The sequence below is a fragment of the Dichotomopilus funicola genome (assembly GCF_033296635.1).
Source record: "Dichotomopilus funicola strain CBS 141.50 unplaced genomic scaffold C8A04scaffold_1, whole genome shotgun sequence".
NCBI lineage: Eukaryota > Fungi > Ascomycota > Sordariomycetes > Sordariales > Chaetomiaceae > Dichotomopilus > Dichotomopilus funicola.
In genome coordinates this window covers 870,513-891,660 of record NW_026944022.1, presented here as the reverse complement: position 1 = coordinate 891,660, position 21,148 = coordinate 870,513, and the positions used below count along the sequence as shown (strand labels likewise).

The following is a 21,148-nucleotide window of genomic DNA, read 5'->3' as shown; positions in this document are numbered from 1 at the left end:
GGCTTCATTCGACACTAACCAGCAGCCACCATGGTACGCCAATTGCTACCTTTGAATGAATGCATAGAGAAATGCTGACTTTCGCAGCCTACCCGGTTTTCCAAGACGAGAAAGCACCGCGGCCATGTACGTCTCCTCCTTGTTCCCGTTGCGCTCCTGCACGAAATGCTGACTTTTGTTTTCTCAGGTGTCCGCCGGTAAGGGGTACGTTTCGACGAGCCGACCGACTACTACGAATCCGTATTGACGAATCTTTCCAGGCGTGTCGGCAAGCATAGGAAGCATCCCGGTGGTCGTGGTATGGCCGGTGGTCAGGTACGGCAATGGGCGATTTGAAGGTTTTGACAAACATGGACTAACGCGACGAAAAGCACCACCACCGTACCAACCTCGACAAGTGTATGGCGCCCCCGCCCAGAAGCAGTTTGCGCGTGTTGGAGAAGGAAGACTCCTTCGAGGATCTTCGATTTTCACAACCTGCTGCAGACCTGCCGCGATCAACCCCGATGACACTGGCTAACATCAAATAGACCACCCTGGTTACTTCGGAAAGGTCGGCATGAGGCGTACGTACCCGGACACCAATTGAAGACTGCGTCGGGATTTCTGGGGGCTAACAGATGAATTAGACTTCCACCACCTCCACAACCACGACTGGGCCCCCACCATCAACATTGAGAAGCTGTACGTTGCGCACCGAGCTTGGGTAGGATGAATATGAGCTAAAATTTTGCAGCTGGTCCCTTGTCCCCGTCGAGACCCGCGACAAGTACATCAGCGGCGCCAAGTCCGACTCTGCGCCCGTTATCGACCTTCTGTCCCACGGCTACGCCAAGCTCCTCGGCAAGGGTAAGAACCGCCTTGCTATTTGTGGAAACGGAGAATGGAGGATCGTGGGCATTGGAAATAAACTAACAATCACTCTACAGGCCGTCTCCCTGAGGTTCCTTTCGTTGTCCGGGCGCGGTACGTCAGCGCGGAGGCTGAGCGCAAGGTGACTGAGGCTGGTGGTGTTATCGAGCTCGTTGCTTAAGTCGGACGCGGTTACGGTTAAATTCAAAGGCTAGCGATTTGGCATTTTCGGTTACGATGGGAAAACCGGATAGTGAACCCAATGGCAATGGATCAGACGGTCAGAGCGACGTCAGCTATGAGTGCTAGGTCCCGGAGTCCTGGTTGGTTCCTTGGGGTAGTGAAAAAGGCACACCCCGGTATTGCAGCATTTAGGGAATGGGATGTTTATTTGCATCATCCGGGGTGCCTGACCGTCGTGTGTTACATATCCATGTTGAGGGTTCAAGCAATTGAGTGAAGGTTCAGAATCAGCATGCATGTCGCTTCTCTGGGACCAATGTTGGTTGGTGAAAGCTAGAATCTGCCGAGTGTGTTGTTGCCAGGACGAGCCCCTAAGTTCAGCGTATAGCGGCGACTCAGGGAGATGCTTCAACGACGGTGACCATAGGCGGTCCTGGCCTGGAGTGGTGCCACGAAAGTAATTTGTGCCTATCTCGTACCCGAAGATTTTGCTAAGCCCAATATGCTCTCACCTCGAACTCAGACTGAAATTCCAACTCACCCTCTCACCACCGGGCAGCAGGACGCTCAAACAACATGAGATTTTATCCCCCGCTACAATCATACAGAAACGGATCAGCTCATAACCCAGGATGTGTTCGGCAAATCAAGCAAGGACCAAAACGGCGGTCGGCCGAGTATATTCACCACGGACCAAGACCCTTAGTCGGGCGTGTATTGCCATTATAACCGTTGCCAAAATCAGACGAAGAGAAGACCAAAGACGAGACGATAGAAGAAGATAGCTGGCCATATATAATCCCGCTCTTTCCGGACCGTTGTTCCCACGGACCACAAACCCCTTTCACCAATACCGCTTCCTTACCCCACGGCGACGACTACTTCCGCCCAATCTCCCCTCACTCATGCCTAATCCCACCAAGGCGTACTCAAAAGCCGGCTAATGATGGTGTCCTTTTGTAGATGTGGCATGCTAAGGGTGGTGTATTCAAGGGACGGTAATAAAACCCAAAGAATGGAAACATTGACGTGAAGCCCCCAGTCCTTGGTGCTCCGGTTTGGTTCCGTTCCGTTCCATTCGCCGTGCCCTTAAAATTGCGGAATATTCCCTTGGGCGTAGAGTGCAACCGCCGCCGCAGTAGATATCATGATAATCATCATCATTATCATCCGTTATCATCAACAACATCCATCATCCGCACTCGTTCTCCAACGTACATATCTTCCCTGAAGCGCGTCTCCAAACTTTCTGTAAATCGATGTATTCGACGGTGTTCGGAAATCAAGCTAAGGAAGGCTCCGCATGCACGACTCTCCCATTACCGTTTCCGGTCACTAAGGCATTGTATGTTAGCTGTATTACACTATCAGGATGGAGGATAGGGTCCGATGAAAACTTACGTGCTCAACCGCCTCGACAGCGACTGCAACTTCTTATCCTGCTCGGCCTCACGCGCAGCCCGTTCCAGGGCCTGGCTACGCTCCTCGGAATGTTGCTTCTGCACTTCCTCCGAGCTAGGCGGCAGCCGTTCGTTCTGCAGATCGACCTTGCGGGCATCTTCGAAGGTGTTGATGGCGTTCTTAATACCCTCAGCGCCGAGCATAAGAGTGCCAGCGGGCAGACGACCGCCCGTCGCTGTCTTGAGCTCCGTGACGCGCTCCGACTCCTCACGAAGCACCTGGAACACACGGGACAACCGGCCGATGGCGAGGATCTTGTTCTTAAGGGCGCGTCGCTTGAACTCGATTGACTCCGGGTCTTCTCTAACCCCGCTACCGGCGGACGGCAGCGACGGCGAGATCGGGCCGGGCGAGGTTGCCGAGGAGTCCTCCCGGAGCTCCTCCTCGGAGCACGTGCTCAGGATGCCGATGAGCATGTCGGTGATCTTCTCACAGACGAAAGGCAGTGACCAAGTGAAGACGTCCATGAAGTTAGGGAGCCAATACGGGTGCGGAGTGCAGTTGAACTGGCGGATGTTCATGACGTTGTTCTCATACTTGAGCACAGCAGCCTTGTTGTTGTACACGTCGAGGTAGTTGGGCGCGGAAAAGATGGTCATGACACTGGGGAATCCCGTTGTACGCGTCTTACGGTACATGCGGTACCCGGCATCCTGAGCCTCGTGGGCGCGGATAATCGAGAGCAGGTTGTTTTTCTCGAGAAAGTGGCAGGCGGCAGGGTAGGAGAAGAAGTACGAACACCCACGCACGTGGTTGTGCAAGAAGTAGTCGGTTGTCTTTTCCTGGCCGAAATCCTCCAAGGGGTCGGCCCAAAGGATATCACACATTAATCCCTGGGTTGGGGGTTCGCGGAACCTATCAATCTGTTTTGAATGTCAGCCGCGGGCGCCACGAGGTTTGTACTGGAGGAAGGGATACAAACATTTCTGAGGTCGTCGAGAGTGTGAAGCTCGGGGCTGAGACCGCCATGGATACACAAGAACTGCTTGTTCATGACCGCCGCCAGCGGCAGGCAACAGAACGACTCCATGCAGGCCTCGTAGATGGCTTCGGAATACTTGTGCTTGCATTCCAGCTTGAACGTGAAATAGTCGGTCAAGTGACGGCACTCGTGGTTGCCGCGCAAGAGCCAGAGGGTCTTGGGGTAGTGGATCTTAAGCGCCCACAGGTATAGCACGCACTCAATGCTGAAGTAGCCGCGGTCGACGTAGTCGCCCAAGAAAAGATACCTCGTTTCGGCCGGGTCGCCGCCCACTTCGAACAGCTTCATCAAATCGTAGTATTGGCCGTGGACGTCGCCGCACACCGTGATGGGCGCATCCATCTCGAGCAGGTTGGGCTCGGCGCGCAAAAGCTCGGTTCCCTTCCTCAGAATCCATAGCGCCTGTTCATCCGTCAAACGGCCCTCCCGATAGAAGTGCTGCTTGAGGAACTGGATATTGGGCTTCTGCTGGGTCTCATCCTCGAAGAACTGCTCGTCGGTGGGTTTGTACATGGCGGGCGCTTGCACGTCTGTGTGGGTAAGGGGAACATGGTCAGTCTCAATCTCAGCCTTGCGCACTTGTCGATGGGGTCATTCATACCTTTGCAAACCCGTTCCATGGTGCTGACCTGCGTCCCGTCCTCCATGGTGTGGATGGTGAAGTCGATCTCGGGCAGAGGCTTCTTGTGCTGTATCGCGCGGATGGCATTATCGACCTGGAGCTCCTTGGCGTGGCGCTCGTCGGGCGAGACGACCACAGTGACCTCCTCGGAATCCATGTTGTCGTTTGTGTGTTTGTTGTGATTTTTTGGAATTATTGATTTTCTCCCGGGACTCGGCGAGGTGTTGCGGGAGCGAAAGGGGGAATCCTTCGGCGGGTGGCCGGTACGTAGTTGGCAGGCACACAGGTGGTTGGCCCTTTGATTGGTTTGCCGATGGTGAACGATGGACTTGTCTGCTGTGTCCCGCACTGAGCGAAAATGGGCGATGGAAGGTCTTCGGCCACAACCGCTAATATTGGGTGGTCGCGTCGCTCAACGATATGGGCCGCTCACGGGTCGTAATACTATTGGAAATCGGCCGTGGCGGGGGGGCAGAGACAAGCAAAACGGGTAGGGCTGAGGGTTGGGCGGCCGAGGGTCGGGAAGGCAAACCTTTGCAAGGCAACCTAAGTCGGGATGCTGAGCTCCAGAAAGCTGGGTGGGATGAGCGGGGAGGGGTACTTGGGATGTTTCACCAGTTCGCAGCGTCAAAAGGTAGTAATTGGCTGGTAAATTACAGGGCACGTGGGGTCGAACGGCAAACTTTCAGTTGTGTACTGTATGTGCAACACGTCCCTCTCGTTGGGAATTAGTGTTTGAGTCATGACACATTTAACTCTAAATTATGCATATTTTCATAATCATATATTGTTCGATGCATGTTGCGTGAGAGTGATGAAGAATGACATTGTCCTGCATATCACACACGGATTACCGCGATGCCTGTATTGCGTACATCAGACGAGGAGGGCGTAATTATTACGACCTTTGGCAATAACTTACACAGTACGGATACCGGAGTGGTGCTGACAGGGCGATTCAGGGCGTCGTGGCCGAAGCCAGGGTCTAGACCATGAGACACGGGACGGATGGTACGTTACAGAAAAGCCCTGGAGCCACGGCGCCCACCTTGAAAATTGATTCAGCTTGTGCGGCTGGGAAATCTTCCGCGGGTGGTGGTTGGCGGTGTTCCATTTCTCAACAATGAGTTTAGCAGGGTTAGGGTTGAGTTACCGAAATAAAATACGTTAAAGGCGTTGTTCGTGAAACCATTCATCATTGCTCATCTGGGCCGCTAACTATCCCTGGCAGCTTCCCGTCTATCCCAACAACGCATTCCAAAGGTCGCAGTCAATAACAACCACACCGTTCTGGTATCCCAAAATGTAACAGCAAGTGGCGTTCACCCGACTCCCAACGACTCGGTTCTATGGCGCCGAGTACCCGCCGTCGACCGCGATATCCGTCCCTGTGGTGTACGACGACGCATCCGACGCCAGATAGAGATACGCTCCCTTCAGCTCACCCACCTCGCCCTCACGACTATTACAGGGCGTCAGCAATCGCGAAATCATAAACGAGAAAGGGAAGAAGAGGAGCGCAGAAGCTTACCCCATAGGGATCTTGTCCTTCCACGCCTGCTTGGTGTCAGCGTCGCAAAACTCGGAGATGCTAGTAATGATGTAACCCGGGCTAACAGTGTTGGCCCTCGCGAAGCTAACCCACTCGACCGCCAAGCTCTTGCACAGATGGATGACCGCGGCCTTGCTGGCGTTGTACGAGGCCTGCAGTTGTGGCACGTTGACGATGTGTCCGCTCATGCTAGCGGTCGCGATGAAGCTGCCCGTCTTAAAAGGCGGGTCGAGCGGGCGGCCCTCGATATCAGTGCCCTCCTGCTTCTGCCGGCGGAAGACCTCGCCCGCCGCGCGTGCGCTGTAGTAGGTACCGTCCAGGTTTGTTTGGACCACCTTAGAGTACATGTCCAGGGGTCCGTCCAGCATGGGGCCGGCCGTCCAGGCAACGCCGGAGTTGGCGACGAAGATATCGAGCCGGCCGTTGAAGGACCGCACGATTGAATCGATGGTGGCTTTGCATTCGGCGGGGGAAACGACGTCGACTTGGTAGGCTTGGCCTAGAATTCAAAAGCAAAAGGGCCTCTTGTAAGCATATGGAGAAACGACAACGGTAGACTTCACCATATATGAGCGTGGGGCGGAAACTTACACTTGACGCCGTACTCCTTCGCGATACCCGCCGCGGCCTGTTCGGCGGCCTCTTTCCTCGTGTTGTACCAGATGGCAACATTGGCACCGGCCTCAGCGAACGCCTGGGCGATGCCCACACCGATGTTGCCGGAGCTGGCACCCGACACAATGGCCGTCTTGCCCTTGAGGGAGAAGAGGGGCAGCACGCGGTCCGTGTTGGGCGCCGTCGTGGCGTCGTGGGTGAACTTTCCGCCTTGCATGTCGGCCATGTTTACGGATGGATGGTAAGGGGTCGAAGAGAGTATATTCCTTTAAAGAGTATGAGTCGTTTTAAAGGAGTTGTCCCAATGATAAATGAGACAAGATGACGCTCGACTTAAACAGCCGCAGATGCTCATACGACACTATGTGAGGAGGATAACGAAGGTATGAAATACGTCAAAAAAGAAGCACTACGGATTCACGCAGGAGTCAACGATACAAGGAGAACTAGAAGAAGAAGGGAGAGGGAAAACAAGGACGGAAACGCTCGATCTATATCTTTTTATGAGAAACAGCACTGCATCAATTCACGCCCCGCCTCGGTGGCCCCGAGCCCGGCCCGTCATAAAAAAACGCCGCGGGGGAGGGGCCCCGGGCAACTGCGCACCCCCCCTCCGCTTAAACGATCTACAAACGAAGTCCGGGATACTACGGGGATAGGGCGGTAAAGCGGATTGAGCGGCTCAAGCGGCGGACTGATTGCCAGGTACAGGACCAGCCGAGTAGCCGAGCCAACCGGTGGCCAGCTTTGGTTCCAAGTTTGCCTTTCTGCGGCAAAGAGATGGAAGGAAGCAAGATCAAAAAAAAATTAAAAATTGGTTTGCGTCGGACACGCGCGCTGCAGGCCACTCACCTCGGCCAACAACAAAACGGGAAGAGGACAGATGGAGGAAAGGGTGCCTGTCGAGCCTGTTTAGTGCCCCTCCATTCCGCAGCGAATATGCAACCTGATGACATCAGTGGGACTAGTTGTAGTGGGGTTCTCAGCCGGGCCGCGCGACTTTCGGCGTCAAGCCCGGTCAGCCGAGGGGTAAAGAGGCGGACTGGTGAGTTTCATGGCAGATATTCGGGAAAACACAGGGGACGCTACCTATACTGTGGGAGAATAAGTAGGTGTGGTTAGTTGGTTAGGTACCTACCAGTGAGTGATAAAATGCAGCAAGGAGTGGGCAGGTGGATAGCAAAAGTGGAAAAACTTATGCTAAGTGGCATCTTGAAGAGGTATGTCCGTTGTATCCAGTTACTAGGTAGGTGTTTACTTTTGCAATGCCGCCCTGTGTATGGCGCGGCTTGGCGGTTTACTACCACATTGGGGCAGTCCGCGTTTCCCTCAACCGTCTCACGCCAGAGTGGAGGACAAGAACGCGTGGCGGGAGGGAAACACTCGCTCCAGACTCCCCCGAGACGATAACAACTCCTTCCGAATGCATCGGTCTATCGGCGGGGTATAGTGGGGCACGGGCATTTACTCGGAGGACCCTCAGGGTCACAAGTTTCTGGAGACGAAGCCGTGGAAGCACAAGGCCAGAAACGTGGTGGTTTTGTACCCGCATAGCCCCGCTCACTCCGCTCGGTGAGACCGTTAACACGAATGCGAAATGCGGTATGTCCAGTGTTGGATCAGAATGCAGTTCAGGGCCGTTAATAGGGTGACCGGAGCACAGCAGTTAGATAGGTAGCGAACGCTCCTTTCTCCACTACCTAGGGGGTTATTGGGAAGAAAGACCTGCAGCCGTTAAGCCCCGTCATTGCTAATCAACTAGGATTTTGTCTTCAGTCACCCCCATCGACGCTGCGGCCGGTTGACCCTACCCCCTGACCCTCTTCAATGCTTCCTCCCGGGACCAGTTGGTGTTGGTGAATCGTGAGATGAAATCATCCCGGTTTACTAGTTGGAAGGGCAATGTCAGTATCAACCAATCGCCAACATACAAGACAATCGCCACGGGATTTCATCTGGATATCACTTACAGTATCCTCCACAGACTCTCCGAGAACCCGAAAATGCTGTCCGGCTATGGAGCACTCGCCAATTGTCAAAGACTAAATGGGAGTTAACCTCGAGATCAAGGACAAGTCATAGTTCAAGAGGCCCTCCGTAGGGGTTTACTCACACAACACCTGCCCAGGCTGGAGACGAAACCGATATTGAAAGCTTGGGTTGTTGACAATCCGGTTGTACTCCGCAGCCGCCGCATACCAGTCCTGGACGGAGTACGTTTCACCCGGTTTCCTCTTGGTGAGGAATGGCACCACCCCTCTATCGGTATTGTTCCACCGCACCCTCCATAACGGGCCCCTCGAGCTTTCCCCGGGCTCGCCCTCCAACACCGAATACAGCCCGTCCGGCCCGATGGTGATGCCCTCGTTGCCACTAGCATGGAACGGGAGCCGGATCATTCGCAGCACTTTGTACGACTTTTCGTCCAGAGCAGATGCCGCCTTGAAACCATCCACGAGTACTGTCTCGCCCCCTTCGAGCGCGGGGGTTCCGTCCTCGTTGAGGTGGTGCAAAATGTGCAGCGCCTGTACGCCGACAGGATCGCTGAAATAGGTGGTGTCCGTGTGGAGTGGCAAGGCCTGGTTGGTGTAAGCTGTGTCGGCCTTGGCCAAGTCGGGCTCGAAATCGTAAAAGCCGCCATAGTGCGTTTCCCGAATGAAGGCGATGCGCTCGAGGAGCTTCTGTGTGGCGTCGGGGGTTTGGTGCGGTGTGTCTTGGACGATGCAAAAGCCGTATTGGAGCTGTCCTAACAAGTCAGGATTCTTTCCATGATGACAAAAACATCAAGAAGCTCGCCAGGAAGAAGGGCCGCAACATACCGTCTTGCTGGTTAACTCAGCGACCCCAGACTCCTTCTCCAGCACGTCCGTGTACTGGACTACCGGCGGTGCCCCGGCTATCTCGTTGTCCCACAGGCTCTGCTTAAGTCGCAAACTCCGGTCCTGGCGATTCTTGTAGATATAATTCTCAATGAAGTCCCAACGATAGGAACTCTCGTGCCCATCCGTCCCTATGTGCCGTCAGTACACATCATCTAAGACCCTCTGTCTCTGATCACGAACGAACGACAAAACTAACACTTGATGTGAACTCCGCTAGGATCTGCTCGTTGCTCGACAGCAGAAATATCAGAAGGTATCTGTCATCACTGTTAGAAAATCCACGATGAAACGGGGCAGGCTGCAACATCATGGAGAGCGGAACCCACTGCGTACCTGGAAGATGTCGAGGCTCCGTTGCTCTGTGTTGGGGTCGACACAAGTCGAGCAGCGACAGTTGTCTCTATACATTGTCCAGCCTGATTCAGCAACCTAACGCTTCAAGTGACAGGTATGGGCCAGCTCGGAAGGTCTGGGAAGACTCACCGTAACCAAATATACGGCCTGTAGAAGTCAGCGGGCATATAACAAAACCGTCCAACATGTGTCTTACAAACTCTGGCGACGAGGTGTTGAGCGGGGCCTAGAGTTGGCTTTTAGTGCTTGGGGCATGTTAACCACCAAACCATCCGAGCCCTTGCCAATGACGCTCCGCCAGTCGACTGACTCCAGAGACGCTGGTTTCTGCGGCGTCTTGGCGTCTTTCCATGGTAATTGCCTCCTCGATGGGGTGGTTTGAGAAGTTGAGTGGGACCGGGCGTGTCTGTTATCATCATCAGCCTCTAGAATGTAACAATCTGTCATAAAGCAAAAATTGACATCTCTAAGGCTGTAGATAACTGGTGGGATACATCCATCGATCTATCTAGAACTGAGAGCTAGAGGTAAACTGTACTCACCCTGTGACAGCACAAGGTTGAGCCACAACCGGCCGCAAGACCCGGAGGAGTCCCACGTTCCGCATCGGGCCAGCTTTTGAAGCCAACATTGCAGTGTTGGGGATACCTAACCGCTAGCGTTCACAAACCTGTTTATAAAATTTGGCTTGATTTGGGGGATTTGCTGACTTCCTGTTCGTGCAGCTTCGAGCTACAAGCTGCAGGTGACTTGATGCTGCATGTTAAAGCCAAAGTCCCTGCAGCCGAGGGTTTATTTGTGGACGAACGGCCACTGCAGAAGATCTCCCCCGCAGCTGCACGCCAAGAACTGCAGAGCAACAAGCAACCTCGGCAGAAGGTGCCCCTTTCGTCTTGCATCTCGAACGCAACGAAGCTGGTTCTAAGGACACTAGGGAAATAGGTGGGAACTGAAGAAACATAATATTCCTGTCAATTTATGTAAACCAGCAGTAACTCCAAACCACGAGATGATTGCACCTAGATCTTCACACCTAGATTTAGTACCAGAAACCCGACCCTCTAACCAACATTTTCCACTACTTCTCTACATCAACAACTATTAGACGCCTATCCACCAATCTTGAACTTATCCCAGAACGAGCCGGACTTGCCACCATCGGCGACCGGCGGCGACAGGATAACCGTATTCCAAACTTCCTCGCCGTCAATATACAACCGGTACTTGAGACTACTCTCCTGCCCGCCCTCCAAGTTCTCAATGGTAATAGCCCCGAACTTGGAGTTGCCCTTATTGATGTACCTGTACAACGTTAGTTTATCTTCTTAGCAAAGAAAAAGAGGGAGAGAGAGAGCGAAAATAAAGGGGGTGACTCACTTCACCATAACATCCTGGTCATCCGTCTGCCGATACGTCGGAATCGGCGAGTAGAACTGGCTCAGCGGGCTGACCGAGAACTCCCACACCGCCGCCGTTTCGTGCACCGCCGCCGTCTCCTGCGACTTCTCCTCTTCCTCCCCCTCCACAGCAACCGACGGCGGCGGGAACTTGGTCGCAGCAAACTCGTGACGATCACCGGACAGCACAACAACACCAATCCCGCGGTTAGCCACGTCCCACATGGCTTGCAGCAGCACGGCACGCTCCTCGAGGAACCCACCCCAGGTATCCTGGGTGTTGACCCGCCAGTTCTTGGTGAACGGCACCGAGGAAGCGACAATCTTCCACTTCACACCGCGGGGCTCCGGGCGCCGCAGCCAGGCGAGGAAATCGGCAAGCTGTTCCTCGCCCAGCATGGTCTTGCTCTCCTCGTGGGCCGGGAGCTTGTTCGGGGAGCGGTAGGAGCGGGTGTCGAGGAGGAAGAAGCTGGCCGGGCCCTGGGTGAACTCAAAGTAGGTGGTGTTGGCGGCGCGGGCCTTGAAGCCGCCTGCTTTCTTGGCCGGCGGCGGGTTGGCTGCGGCCTGGTAGTGGTGGTACGGGTCGACCGCGGTGTGGTAGACGCCGGTTTGGTTCGCGGACCAGTCGTTGGCGATCTCGTGGTCGTCGAGCACGTGGATCCAGCTGAGGTTTTGGCCGACGGCTGGCCAGTCTGGGGAGGCGTAGACCTGGCGGTATTTCTCGCGGTAGTAGTCGACGGATTTGTCCCAGTACCGCGGGACGTCGGCGTAGATGAAGTCGCCGAGGAAGAGCATGAACTGTGCGTTCAGCGAGGGGAGGACTTTGGCAAGGTGCTTGAACCCCGGGATCGAAAGCGGGTGGTCCAGGGGGTTGTAAGGGAGACGCGGGACGATGCAGGAGGTGGACAGGAATGTGAATGGGCCGTAGTTGGTGTCCTCGGCCTGTCCCACGGGCGGGGGCGTTGTGAACTCGCCCGAGTGGTTGTTGGAGGTGCGCCATTCATAGGTGCGCTTCTTGGAGTGGCGCAGGGGGATGGACAGGACGCCGGTGTAGTCGGTCTCGTTGGTTGTCCACTTGATTCCACCGGCGTCCTGCCACAGCGGGTTGTCAAAGGGCGGGTGGGGGTCCTTGAGGTGAACCTCGACGGTGACGGGCATCTTGGACTGATCAGGCTCACGGATCACCAGCCTGGCCTCATTCTCAGAGACGTACCCAACCCTCACAAAGGACAGGTCTTGGCTTGGGTATGAGCGATCACGGAAAAGGCGGTCAGCGACCATGCCAACACAGAGGCCATTGACCAGAAGCGTAGCAAGAGAAAGCGCCAGGCTGCGCGGGTTCGGTGCTCCCGTCAACAGGGTCTTCCAGAAGTTGAGCGGCCGGTCCTTGATAGAGATAGTCTCCTTGATGGTGACATCCTCGGCGACGACGTCCTTGTCGCCGTTGACGGCAACCTCGCCGTTATTTGTTTGGGAAGCACCTTCGCCATCGACGACGGTTTCCTTGACCGTAACATCGACCTCGTCGACCACGTTATACTGGGGCTCCTTGCGGTAGCCTGAGATGAATGCGGGAAGGTAGACCGCGAAAAGGGTGAAAACCAAAGCGGGCATAATCTCCTCGTTGTTAGTTCAAGAAGCTTGGCCATAGATTCGGCGCTTGCATGTGCAAGCGGGTACTCACAGGAAGTAATGCCTAAATTTTGAGAAATTATTAGGCCATTTTTGTTCACTTCATCTCATTTCACCCCTTAAAAGATTAAAACTTACCCATCGTAGGAAGAAGTAGCTGAGCAGCCGCAGGCCAATGGAGGCCGCGGTTGCGACTTTTGTCTCCGTGATGGCCATGCGCGCGATCTCGACTTTGTCGAGGCACAGCACAAACACAATGTTTGGAAAAGTGAGTTTGGGCGAGGTGGTCATTAAAGGATCATGTTAAGGTATTCCGTATTGTTGGGCTTGGGTATCGAGATCGTTTCGTCGTAAAACGTCAGGTTGTAACAGGCCCAGCCCGCAAGATGCAAATGGCAATTAAAACGTGTGTAAAGTCTATTGAAGAAGCCGAGATGCACAACACAGCTAGATTTTTTTTATTTGTCGAGACGCAGGCTAAGCTTAGCTGCCAAAGGGACACCGGAGCAATCCAGCGAACCAGCCTCGTCGGTCCTGACGCAACCCGGCACTTTGTTTCGAAGTCACTGATGTCACTGGTCGGAAAGGTATCCGACTCGAAGGTTGGCGAATCCCAGCAGCGCAAACTGGACGCGATGGTAAGGAAAAAGAGCTGGTGTGGGCCAGCCGTCCGGCAAGCTCAGGGGGGCCTTTTCCTCCCGATCCCGCAGCACAGGCCACCCGGGCTGAGGAGGACGGAAATCGAGTGGCCGGGGCCGCTGTTGTTCCGCTGAAAATTACAGTGGGGCCCCTGAGGCCAGCGGGTGGATGCTTGGCTCTTCAGCATTGGATCCGTGGCTTTTGATGGGTCGCCGTCGTCGCGACACTTGGCGAGCTTGTCCCTGAAGAACTTCCAGACTACGAACAACCCTCCATTTCATTCCCGCCCGCCCGATTGACCGACCACCCGGCCGAAACAATCCCACACCACTGCGCACGATGCAACTACCGCTCTTGTCGTGCGGCCTCTGGGGCCTGCTGGCCGCTACCCAGGCGGCTGCCACCGCCCTGACATACAAGATCAACGCGAACGAGGAAGCATGCTTCTACACGGCGACGCAGAAGAGCAACGAGAAGATTGCCTTTTACTTCGCAGTATGCTATCCGATTACTACGGGGTAGTTGAGTGAGGGGAAGTGTGATGCTGACTAGCTTTACTTCAAGGTGCAATCTGGTGGCTCGTTCGACATCAACTATCGCGTGACCGGACCTAACGACAAATACATCATGGACGGTGAGAAGGAACGGCAGGGCGACTTTGTCTTTACGGCGCAGGAGGCGGGTGAGTACAAGTTCTGCTTCAACAACGAGATGAGCACCTACACGGAGAAGTTTGTCGACTTTGAGATTTCGGTAAGCACCACCCAAACCAACCCCAATGGCTATGATATCGCGCAGCGTTCGCTCCCCACAAGACTAACCCATCACCCGATAACAGGTCGAGAACGAAGCCCGCGTCAGCCTCCCCTCGAAGCAGGGCGCCTCCCCGGAACAGACCTCCAGCCTGGAGGAATCATTGTTCAAGATCTCGGGCCAGATGTCGACCATCACCCGCAACCAGAAATACTTCCGCACGCGCGAGAACCGCAACTTCAGCACGGTGCGCAGCACAGAAGGGAGGATCGTCAACTTCAGCTTGATCCAGATCGCGCTGGTCGTCTGCATGGGCGCTCTGCAGGTCTTTATCGTCCGGTTCTTCTTCCAGGGCGCGCGGAAGGGTTACGTATGAAGGAGAAAGGGGGAGGAAAAGTTAGCGGGCGCATGGAGTGGAGGATACTACTGCTATGATGTGACTGTCTTTGGGTTGGCTGGGCGTAATCTTTTTGGCGAGAGCTGGGCATGTGTTGCATGAAGAATTTATGTATCATTATGCGTTATGGATGGCTCATGGGTTCACGACGGATGGTCCGGGGAGCGTCTTTGTTGATTCTGGCGTCGTAACTGATCTGTAGGTGCGTTAGACTGGAAAATTAACTTTTCTGTGCCCGACGCTGTATGTTGCTCTACGTTTATAATTATTCTTGCTTGTCTCGCTAGCATTCTCGATCTCCCCCATAACCCAGCATTGCTCAGGGGTATCATTGCCAGATTCAGCACGTCGAGGCCCATACGTCGTCTGCGTGCATACGCCCCGATAAGCCAATAATTCTGGGGCCGCCCAGGCCACCCCTGTCGCGCCATGGTACGCCAGCCAACTGCGTGACGGTGCTCTGGGAGGTCGCCTACAACTTTTCCAGACCAGGCGCTAAGTCCCCACCGGGAAACCGTGAACAACCATCTCCAAACTGCAACAACCACAACCCAACACAACCGACGAGCAGCGATGGCTTCAATAGCATCAGGCCTGGCACGGGCCCTCCCGAAGCCTCAGCACAATTCAGAATACGAAGAACAACGGACGCAACAACGCGGCCCGCGGATTGTCGCCGCTGGTCAAATCGACGAGACCCAAATCGTGGTCAAGGTTCGTGACTCTGCAGCCTCTTCACTTTTTACTTCATTTTTCGAGTAACTCCAGAAGCACTAACCAACTTTTCCTACAGAGAGCCGGCCCACCTCCATACCCCAACCGATCAGGTTGGCGCCCTCGAGCCCCCGAAGACTTTGGCGATGGCGGCGCGTTCCCCGAGATCCCCGTAGCCCAATACCCCTGGGGCAAGCAAGACGGCTCGTCCAAATCCAACGCCCTCGTAGTCCAAGTTGACGGCGACGGCAAAGTGGACTACGGCGCCATCGCGCGGCAGGGCCACAGCAGCGACCGCATCATCCACGCGTCGTTTAAGGACCTGATCCCGCTGCGGCAACGCGCCGAGGCGGGTGACTTGGACTTGTCGCGCCCGAGCGAGCAAGAGGTGGCTGAGACGGCGGAACGGACGAAGAATGCGCTGGCTTCGCTGGTTAGTGGTGCGCTGGCGGCGCAGAAGCCGAAGAATGTGAATGCAGGCGGACGGCGGGATCCGACGTTTGTGAGGTACACGCCGTCGGCGCAGATGGGGGATAATTCGAAGAAGCAGGATAGGATTATGAAGATTGTGGAGAGGCAGAGGGGTGAGTGGTTTGCCCTAGTTGCTCCATGACATTTGGGGGGAGATGTTTGATAACAGGACCGCTCGGCTAACTGATGTACAGATCCAATGGAACCGCCCAAGTTTAAGCATAAGAAGATCCCGAGAGGACCGCCTACTCCTCCCCCACCGGTACGTCTATCTGGCTGTTTCATGCAGGTGCAAGAAAAGACATGTGCTAATTCTGGTGCAGGTCATGCACTCCCCACCAAGGAAACTTACTGCGGAGGACCAAGAAGCGTGGCGCATCCGTAAGTCAACACCTATCTTGTATCATGGGGAATTACAGCATCCGCTAACTTGTTCACAGCACCACCGGTGTCAATGTGGAAGAACTCCAAGGGTTTCACTATCCCGCTCGACAAGAGGGTAGCGGCCGACGGGCGCGGTCTACAAGATGTTCAGATCAACGACAAGTTTGCCCAGCTTTCCGAAGCTATCTTCATGGCGGATCGGCACGCAAGAGAGGAGGTCCGGCAGCGCGCCATGATGCAGCAGCGGTTAGCAGAGAAGGAGCGGGCAGAAAAGGAGGACCATCTCCGACAACTTGCTCAACAGGCACGCGCCGAAAGGACAGGTGGCGGTGGTGGTGGCAGCAGGCGACGATCGGGGTCCCGGTCTCGGTCCCGATCCTACTCATACAGCGGATCCGACTCCGGCTCCGACTCCGACAGCTCCGAGCGAGAGCGCCGCGCAGCACGCAAGGACAAGCTCCGCGACGAAGAACGCAAACTGCGGCAGTCACGCATGGGCGCCGAACGCCGGGCGCAGGTGATGGCGCGCGAGATGGACCGCGACATCTCCGAGAAAATCGCGCTCGGCCTGGCCAAGCCGACACAGTCGTCCGAGGGCATGTACGACTCCCGGCTGTTCAACCAGTCCAGCGGCTTCGCCAGCGGATTCAACGAGGACAACCCCTACGACAAACCGCTCTTTGCCGCGCAAGACGCCATCAGCAGCATCTACCACCCGCGGGCCAACGCCGAGGACGATGATGAGGAAGGGGCCGGCGACCAGGAGATGGCGCGGATCCAGAAGGGTAGCCGGTTCGGCGAGGCGCTGGGCCGGGGCACGTTCAAGGGTACGGAGGAGGCTGAGAAGCGGGAAGGGCCGGTGCAGTTTGAGAAGGACTCGGGGACGGCGGATCCGTTTAATGTGGATAAGTTCTTGTCGGAGGTGCAGCAGGAGACTGCGACGGCTAGGGGTGGTGCGTCGTCTTCGTCGGGGGCGAAGAGGGGGTATGGGTTACAGGAGGAGGGTGTGAGGCAGTCTAAGAGGAGCCGGGTTGATGATGATGATGATGATGAGTAGTTGGGGTGTGTGTGATATAGGTGTTTGCGGGGGTAGATAAATCAGGTTAGGGGGAGAATGAGATGGAGAGTGAGAAACCCAAACCAATCCCAATCCCACAAGTTAATCACACGAACCCAACACCATCCTTCTTCCGCTCGCCTACAAATATCTTGAGACCACCCTCGCCGGCAGCACAAGCCCCTCAGGTTAGATAGAAACCAACCAATGACCCATTAACCTAAACGCCGAAATTCCCGTTCTATCTCCCGCCCCGAGCGTGTTTCGCTAACCGATAAGCGTATTCCCCGGTTACCTAGCTCCCCGCCGATGTATCCGGATCCAACGGCGGATGTTCCCTCTTTTAGGTAAATCGTTTGGTTGGTCCGTTTTCTCGAACAGACCGGTCTAGAGTCCACATGGGGTGGTGGGAAATCCTAAATAAATACAACGCAGGGACCTTGTGCAACATTAGCGAGGTGAGAGAGCAGGTTCCCCGCGGACAGATGGGTAGGAAGTTTAAAGGAATAAAATAACAGAGGGAAGAGGACAAAATGGGATGAGAAAAAAAGGAATAAAACCGCTCGTTACGACCCTCTTTTCAGATTTGGTCACGCCTTTCCCGGCCCGATACGACTCGGTTACGCTGCGGACTGTAAGGTGTGGACGGCAAAACCGGGTTCTTGGTTCCGTTTCCCGCACAATCCCACGATGGATGCCGCGTGGTGTTCTTGGCCAGCGGGTGAGTCAAGCATGAGGGGGGAAAGAATTGGGGGCCGTAGCCTTTTTTTTTCTGGTTCCTGCAGTGGATTGATTGTCCGTCCGTCCTGCAGGGCAGAGGTCTCAAAGAAAGTATGGGGGCAGTGCATGTATGTGCGGGCGGGTATAAGTGGCCGCGTGTGCATTGATATGAATACGAGATGACCCTCGGATGATGTCTTTTGGTGGAACTTTGCTGGATCTTTTTAATTCTGGTTGTAGACAACCCACAGTTGTGAATACGCCGTGATCTTTTGATATCTGCTTTTCTGTTGTTTAGTTGTTGTTTCGACCGGCCGATACCCCTTTTCTCGCTCTGCGATGAAGGACAGCGCTGCCACGGTCTCTAACCGTGAGATCGGGCCTTATTCTCACCCGCCGCAACCGTCCCGTTGGAACCCTCGAAACTGGACGAGGAGAGGATGGCTCATCATGGTGACGGTGGTGATTCTGATCGTGGTGGCCATCGTTGGGGCGGTCGTTGGTGTCAAGGCGTCGCAAAATAATAGTGCTAATAACAGCGTCGACTCAAGATATCCCGACTACTCGAAGCTCAACTACACCTTGGTTGACACCTGTAAGCTGGCTGATGTCCCAGTCGAGATTAGACACAGAAAAGGCTAACTCGACACAGATTCTGGGGTTTCCTTTTTTGACAAATTCACCTACTTTAATACCTGGGATCCAGGTTCGTACTGCAACCGCCCTACCACCAAGATAGCATGATGAGAGTTAGGTTAACAAGTTATTTGTAGCCGCCGGCTTTGTCCACTACGTCGACGCAGCGTATGCCGCACAATACGTAAGTTCGACTCGACTTAGCCTCCTTCACCCCTTACTCTGGGCAGCCACCCATCTAACACACCCAGAACCTCACCCACGCTTCGGAATCCTCCGCCATCATTCGCGTCGACACGACAGTCGGGCCCGGCTCCGACCCCGACGCATCCACCGGGCGCTTTTCCGTCCGCCTCGAGTCCAAGACTCAATACGGCCCGGGGCTTTTCCTCTTCGATGTCAAACACACCCCTTACGGGTGTGCCACATGGCCTGCCCTTTGGTTGACTGAGTGCGTACCGTCACCCCCGATTCTTGTTGTTTGGTTCTCTCTTCGCCCCCTATCTTCATATGCTCGAATACCCCTCCCCTTTAAAATTTAAAAGCCTAACATACCCCCCAGCCCCAACAACTGGCCAACCAACGGCGAAATCGACCTCATGGAATCCGTCAACCAAGCCACCTCCGGCACCAACCTCGTAGCACTGCACACCACCGACTCCTGCGACATGACCAACATCCGCCGCGAGATGGCCGGCACCGCAGGCCAGGGCGACTGTCACAACACCACCAACGCTAACACGGGTTGCATCGTGACCGGCCCTCCTGCCACATACGGACCAGACTTTAATGCCGCGGGCGGCGGAGTGGTCGCGCTGGAGTGGCGGGTGGAGGGGATCCGGGTGTGGGTGTTTCCTCGGAGTGGTGGGAAGAGTAGTGGTGGGATCACGGCGGTGCCGGCCGGGAAGACGCCTGATCCGAGTGTTTGGGGCCAGCCGTTGGCTGATTTCCCTGCGACGAATTGTGATGTGGGGAGTCACTTTCGGAATCAGAGTATTGTGGTTAATATTGATTTGTGTGGGTATCTTACCGAGGCTGTGTGGGAGGATTCGGGGTGTAGTGAGTGCTCCTTTTCTACTCTTCTCGCTATTTATTGTTTTCTTTTTTGAGGGGGGTCGAGATACTGACTTTAGACAGGCACCTCGAAATGCACCGATTATGTTGCCAACAACCCATCAGCCTTTAAGGATGCTTTCTGGGAGTTTGGTGCGTTTGAAGTGTACCAGGCTAGATGATACAAGAAACCTTCAGACCTGTTGCGTACTGAGAAAATTCCACATAATTAAGCGGAGTGTATCGTATCATACCGTGACGTCCATCGTCAAAATCCTCTATACATCCATCCATTCCGCTAGATGTTTCCAGCCCCCCTAACCCTGTCCCCATCTCTATGTAAACAAGCCCCTGAACGCCGTTGCCATAGATGCCACAAACCAGGAATCCCGTCTACAGCTTGCCCATCCGCCCAGTCAGAAGCAAACACACCTAAGCCAAACACATATATAATACACCGTCCCCGAACCCCCCCCAAATCCCCGCTCATCTGGCACCTACTCAACTTCAATCCTCATCCTTCGGCATCCGCATCCACGCATCAATCGCCGCACTAAACGCCGCGAAACCCGCACACCCCACAGCCGCCGCCTGTGGCCCTCCATTCCGCGCCAAAATCCCCCCCGTCAAACACCCAGCCGCAACCCCATTTGCCATATCATTCTTCGCCCGCAGACCCTCAATGCCACACTCAATCCCGCTGAACAGCGCGCCCACCGCGCCAAAGTTCTTGGCTGTGCTCCACGACCGGTTGCCCATGTCCTTGAACCCGTGCGCGAGTTGTTTGCGCAGCGGTAGCGATGCGATTGTGTTGGCGGATCCGGCGGCGCCTGGTGCGCCGGGGGCGCCGGGGGTGTGGAAGGGTGTGTCGTATGCCATCTATTGTTTGAGAAGAAGCCCTCGCGCGTTAGTCCCATAATTCAACACTAACCCCAAGGAAGGCGAGCCAGAAACACGGAGAAAGAATAACAAGGTAAGGGAACGAACCGAGGCCATAAACATCCCAAACAACCCACCCAGCCCAAACCCCATAACACCACTCATCACCGTCTTCGCATAGCACGACTCCATCGCATTCGTAAGCTAGCCCACAGGCAACGTCAGTCTCCTTCTCCAACAAATCAACAGAGTAAAGGTAGGGGCACAATGAGGAGCAGTTTAACTCACCCACTTCACATTGGGATCATTCGGGTTATACCCCGGCGGCGTCGAACCCCCGGCGCCTCCCAGAGAGCCAAGCCCCCCGAACCCATTACCGCCGGTCCCAGGGAAGTTCATGGCTTCTTCTTTTTCTTTCTTATTCTTCCTCTAGCGTTTGTTCCCTCCCTTCTATGCCTCGTGAAATCGACCGTTCAAATTTTCAGTTCGCTCGCTGGTCGTCTTGTCCGAGGGGGCTACGTCGCGCGCAAAACAATCGCAAACCCACCACAACGAAGAGAGAGAAAGAGTGAACGAATATGGTCTCTCTACCGCCCTCCGTAAGACCCGGTTTCCCGTCGGCGCGTTCGAACGAGAGGAAATACAAACAAGTTAACGGGTGGCGGGGAAGGTCGGGGTGGTTTTGGTTTCGAGTTTCGGCTCAAGTCGAGTGAGTTAGTTATCGGCGGAACAAGGGCCGCCCCTCCAGCAAAAAGTTCCTTATCGGCCGTGGGGGCGGGTTTTGCCAGCCGCCACCGCCCCGTTGCTTGTAATGGACGTAAATTACACACCCAATACACCTGTTCATGACCAGTATCGTAATTTACGTAGAGTTCCATTCATGGAGTGCCTTTCAATAGAGTTAACGTTGTTA

At 55.0% G+C, this 21,148-nt stretch overlaps 8 protein-coding genes across 8 annotated transcripts; 4 read left to right on the top strand and 4 right to left on the bottom strand.

Annotated features, from left to right (window-relative positions):
* Nucleotides 1-30: 30 nt before the first annotated feature.
* C8A04DRAFT_23991 (60S ribosomal protein L28) lies at nt 31-1,033 on the top strand (the record flags this gene model as incomplete). The annotated part of the gene is made up of 9 exons (XM_062778914.1): nt 31-33; nt 88-126; nt 188-204; nt 261-315; nt 372-399; nt 531-566; nt 630-684; nt 737-849; nt 930-1,033. 9 exons carry the CDS (start codon nt 31-33, stop codon nt 1,031-1,033), a joined length of 450 nt encoding a protein of 149 aa, XP_062641565.1.
* Nucleotides 1,034-2,354: 1,321 nt separating this feature from the next.
* C8A04DRAFT_23990 (Metallo-dependent phosphatase-like protein) lies at nt 2,355-4,257 on the bottom strand (the record flags this gene model as incomplete). The annotated part of the gene is made up of 4 exons (XM_062778913.1): nt 2,355-2,370; nt 2,437-3,359; nt 3,419-4,008; nt 4,080-4,257. The coding sequence occupies 4 exons, from the start codon at nt 4,255-4,257 to the stop codon at nt 2,355-2,357; spliced, it is 1,707 nt and encodes a 568-aa protein (XP_062641564.1).
* A 1,190-nt stretch (nt 4,258-5,447) lies between these two features.
* Nucleotides 5,448-6,493, bottom strand: C8A04DRAFT_23989 (uncharacterized protein; the record flags this gene model as incomplete). The annotated part of the gene is made up of 3 exons (XM_062778912.1): nt 5,448-5,562; nt 5,632-6,151; nt 6,244-6,493. 3 exons carry the CDS (start codon nt 6,491-6,493, stop codon nt 5,448-5,450), a joined length of 885 nt encoding a protein of 294 aa, XP_062641563.1.
* Nucleotides 6,494-8,074: 1,581 nt separating this feature from the next.
* On the bottom strand, nt 8,075-12,748 carry C8A04DRAFT_8626 (PhoD-like phosphatase-domain-containing protein; the record flags this gene model as incomplete). Its single annotated transcript, XM_062785183.1, has 10 exons — nt 8,075-8,154; nt 8,238-8,309; nt 8,381-9,008; nt 9,087-9,183; nt 9,326-9,547; nt 10,632-10,805; nt 10,881-11,011; nt 11,036-12,517; nt 12,585-12,596; nt 12,671-12,748. 10 exons carry the CDS (start codon nt 12,746-12,748, stop codon nt 8,075-8,077), a joined length of 2,976 nt encoding a protein of 991 aa, XP_062641562.1.
* Nucleotides 12,749-13,510: 762 nt separating this feature from the next.
* C8A04DRAFT_23986 (emp24/gp25L/p24 family/GOLD-domain-containing protein) lies at nt 13,511-14,300 on the top strand (the record flags this gene model as incomplete). Its single annotated transcript, XM_062778911.1, has 3 exons — nt 13,511-13,666; nt 13,736-13,924; nt 14,010-14,300. The coding sequence occupies 3 exons, from the start codon at nt 13,511-13,513 to the stop codon at nt 14,298-14,300; spliced, it is 636 nt and encodes a 211-aa protein (XP_062641561.1).
* A 594-nt stretch (nt 14,301-14,894) lies between these two features.
* On the top strand, nt 14,895-16,947 carry C8A04DRAFT_8648 (SKIP/SNW domain-containing protein; the record flags this gene model as incomplete). Its single annotated transcript, XM_062785192.1, has 5 exons — nt 14,895-15,035; nt 15,115-15,619; nt 15,701-15,768; nt 15,830-15,887; nt 15,947-16,947. The coding sequence occupies 5 exons, from the start codon at nt 14,895-14,897 to the stop codon at nt 16,945-16,947; spliced, it is 1,773 nt and encodes a 590-aa protein (XP_062641560.1).
* A 1,059-nt stretch (nt 16,948-18,006) lies between these two features.
* C8A04DRAFT_33678 (glycoside hydrolase) lies at nt 18,007-19,538 on the top strand (the record flags this gene model as incomplete). The annotated part of the gene is made up of 6 exons (XM_062782558.1): nt 18,007-18,262; nt 18,320-18,373; nt 18,441-18,487; nt 18,555-18,754; nt 18,866-19,362; nt 19,441-19,538. 6 exons carry the CDS (start codon nt 18,007-18,009, stop codon nt 19,536-19,538), a joined length of 1,152 nt encoding a protein of 383 aa, XP_062641559.1.
* A 325-nt stretch (nt 19,539-19,863) lies between these two features.
* On the bottom strand, nt 19,864-20,634 carry C8A04DRAFT_23983 (Tim17/Tim22/Tim23/Pmp24 family-domain-containing protein; the record flags this gene model as incomplete). The annotated part of the gene is made up of 3 exons (XM_062778910.1): nt 19,864-20,235; nt 20,344-20,439; nt 20,524-20,634. 3 exons carry the CDS (start codon nt 20,632-20,634, stop codon nt 19,864-19,866), a joined length of 579 nt encoding a protein of 192 aa, XP_062641558.1.
* Between the last annotated feature and the right edge of the window lie 514 nt (nt 20,635-21,148).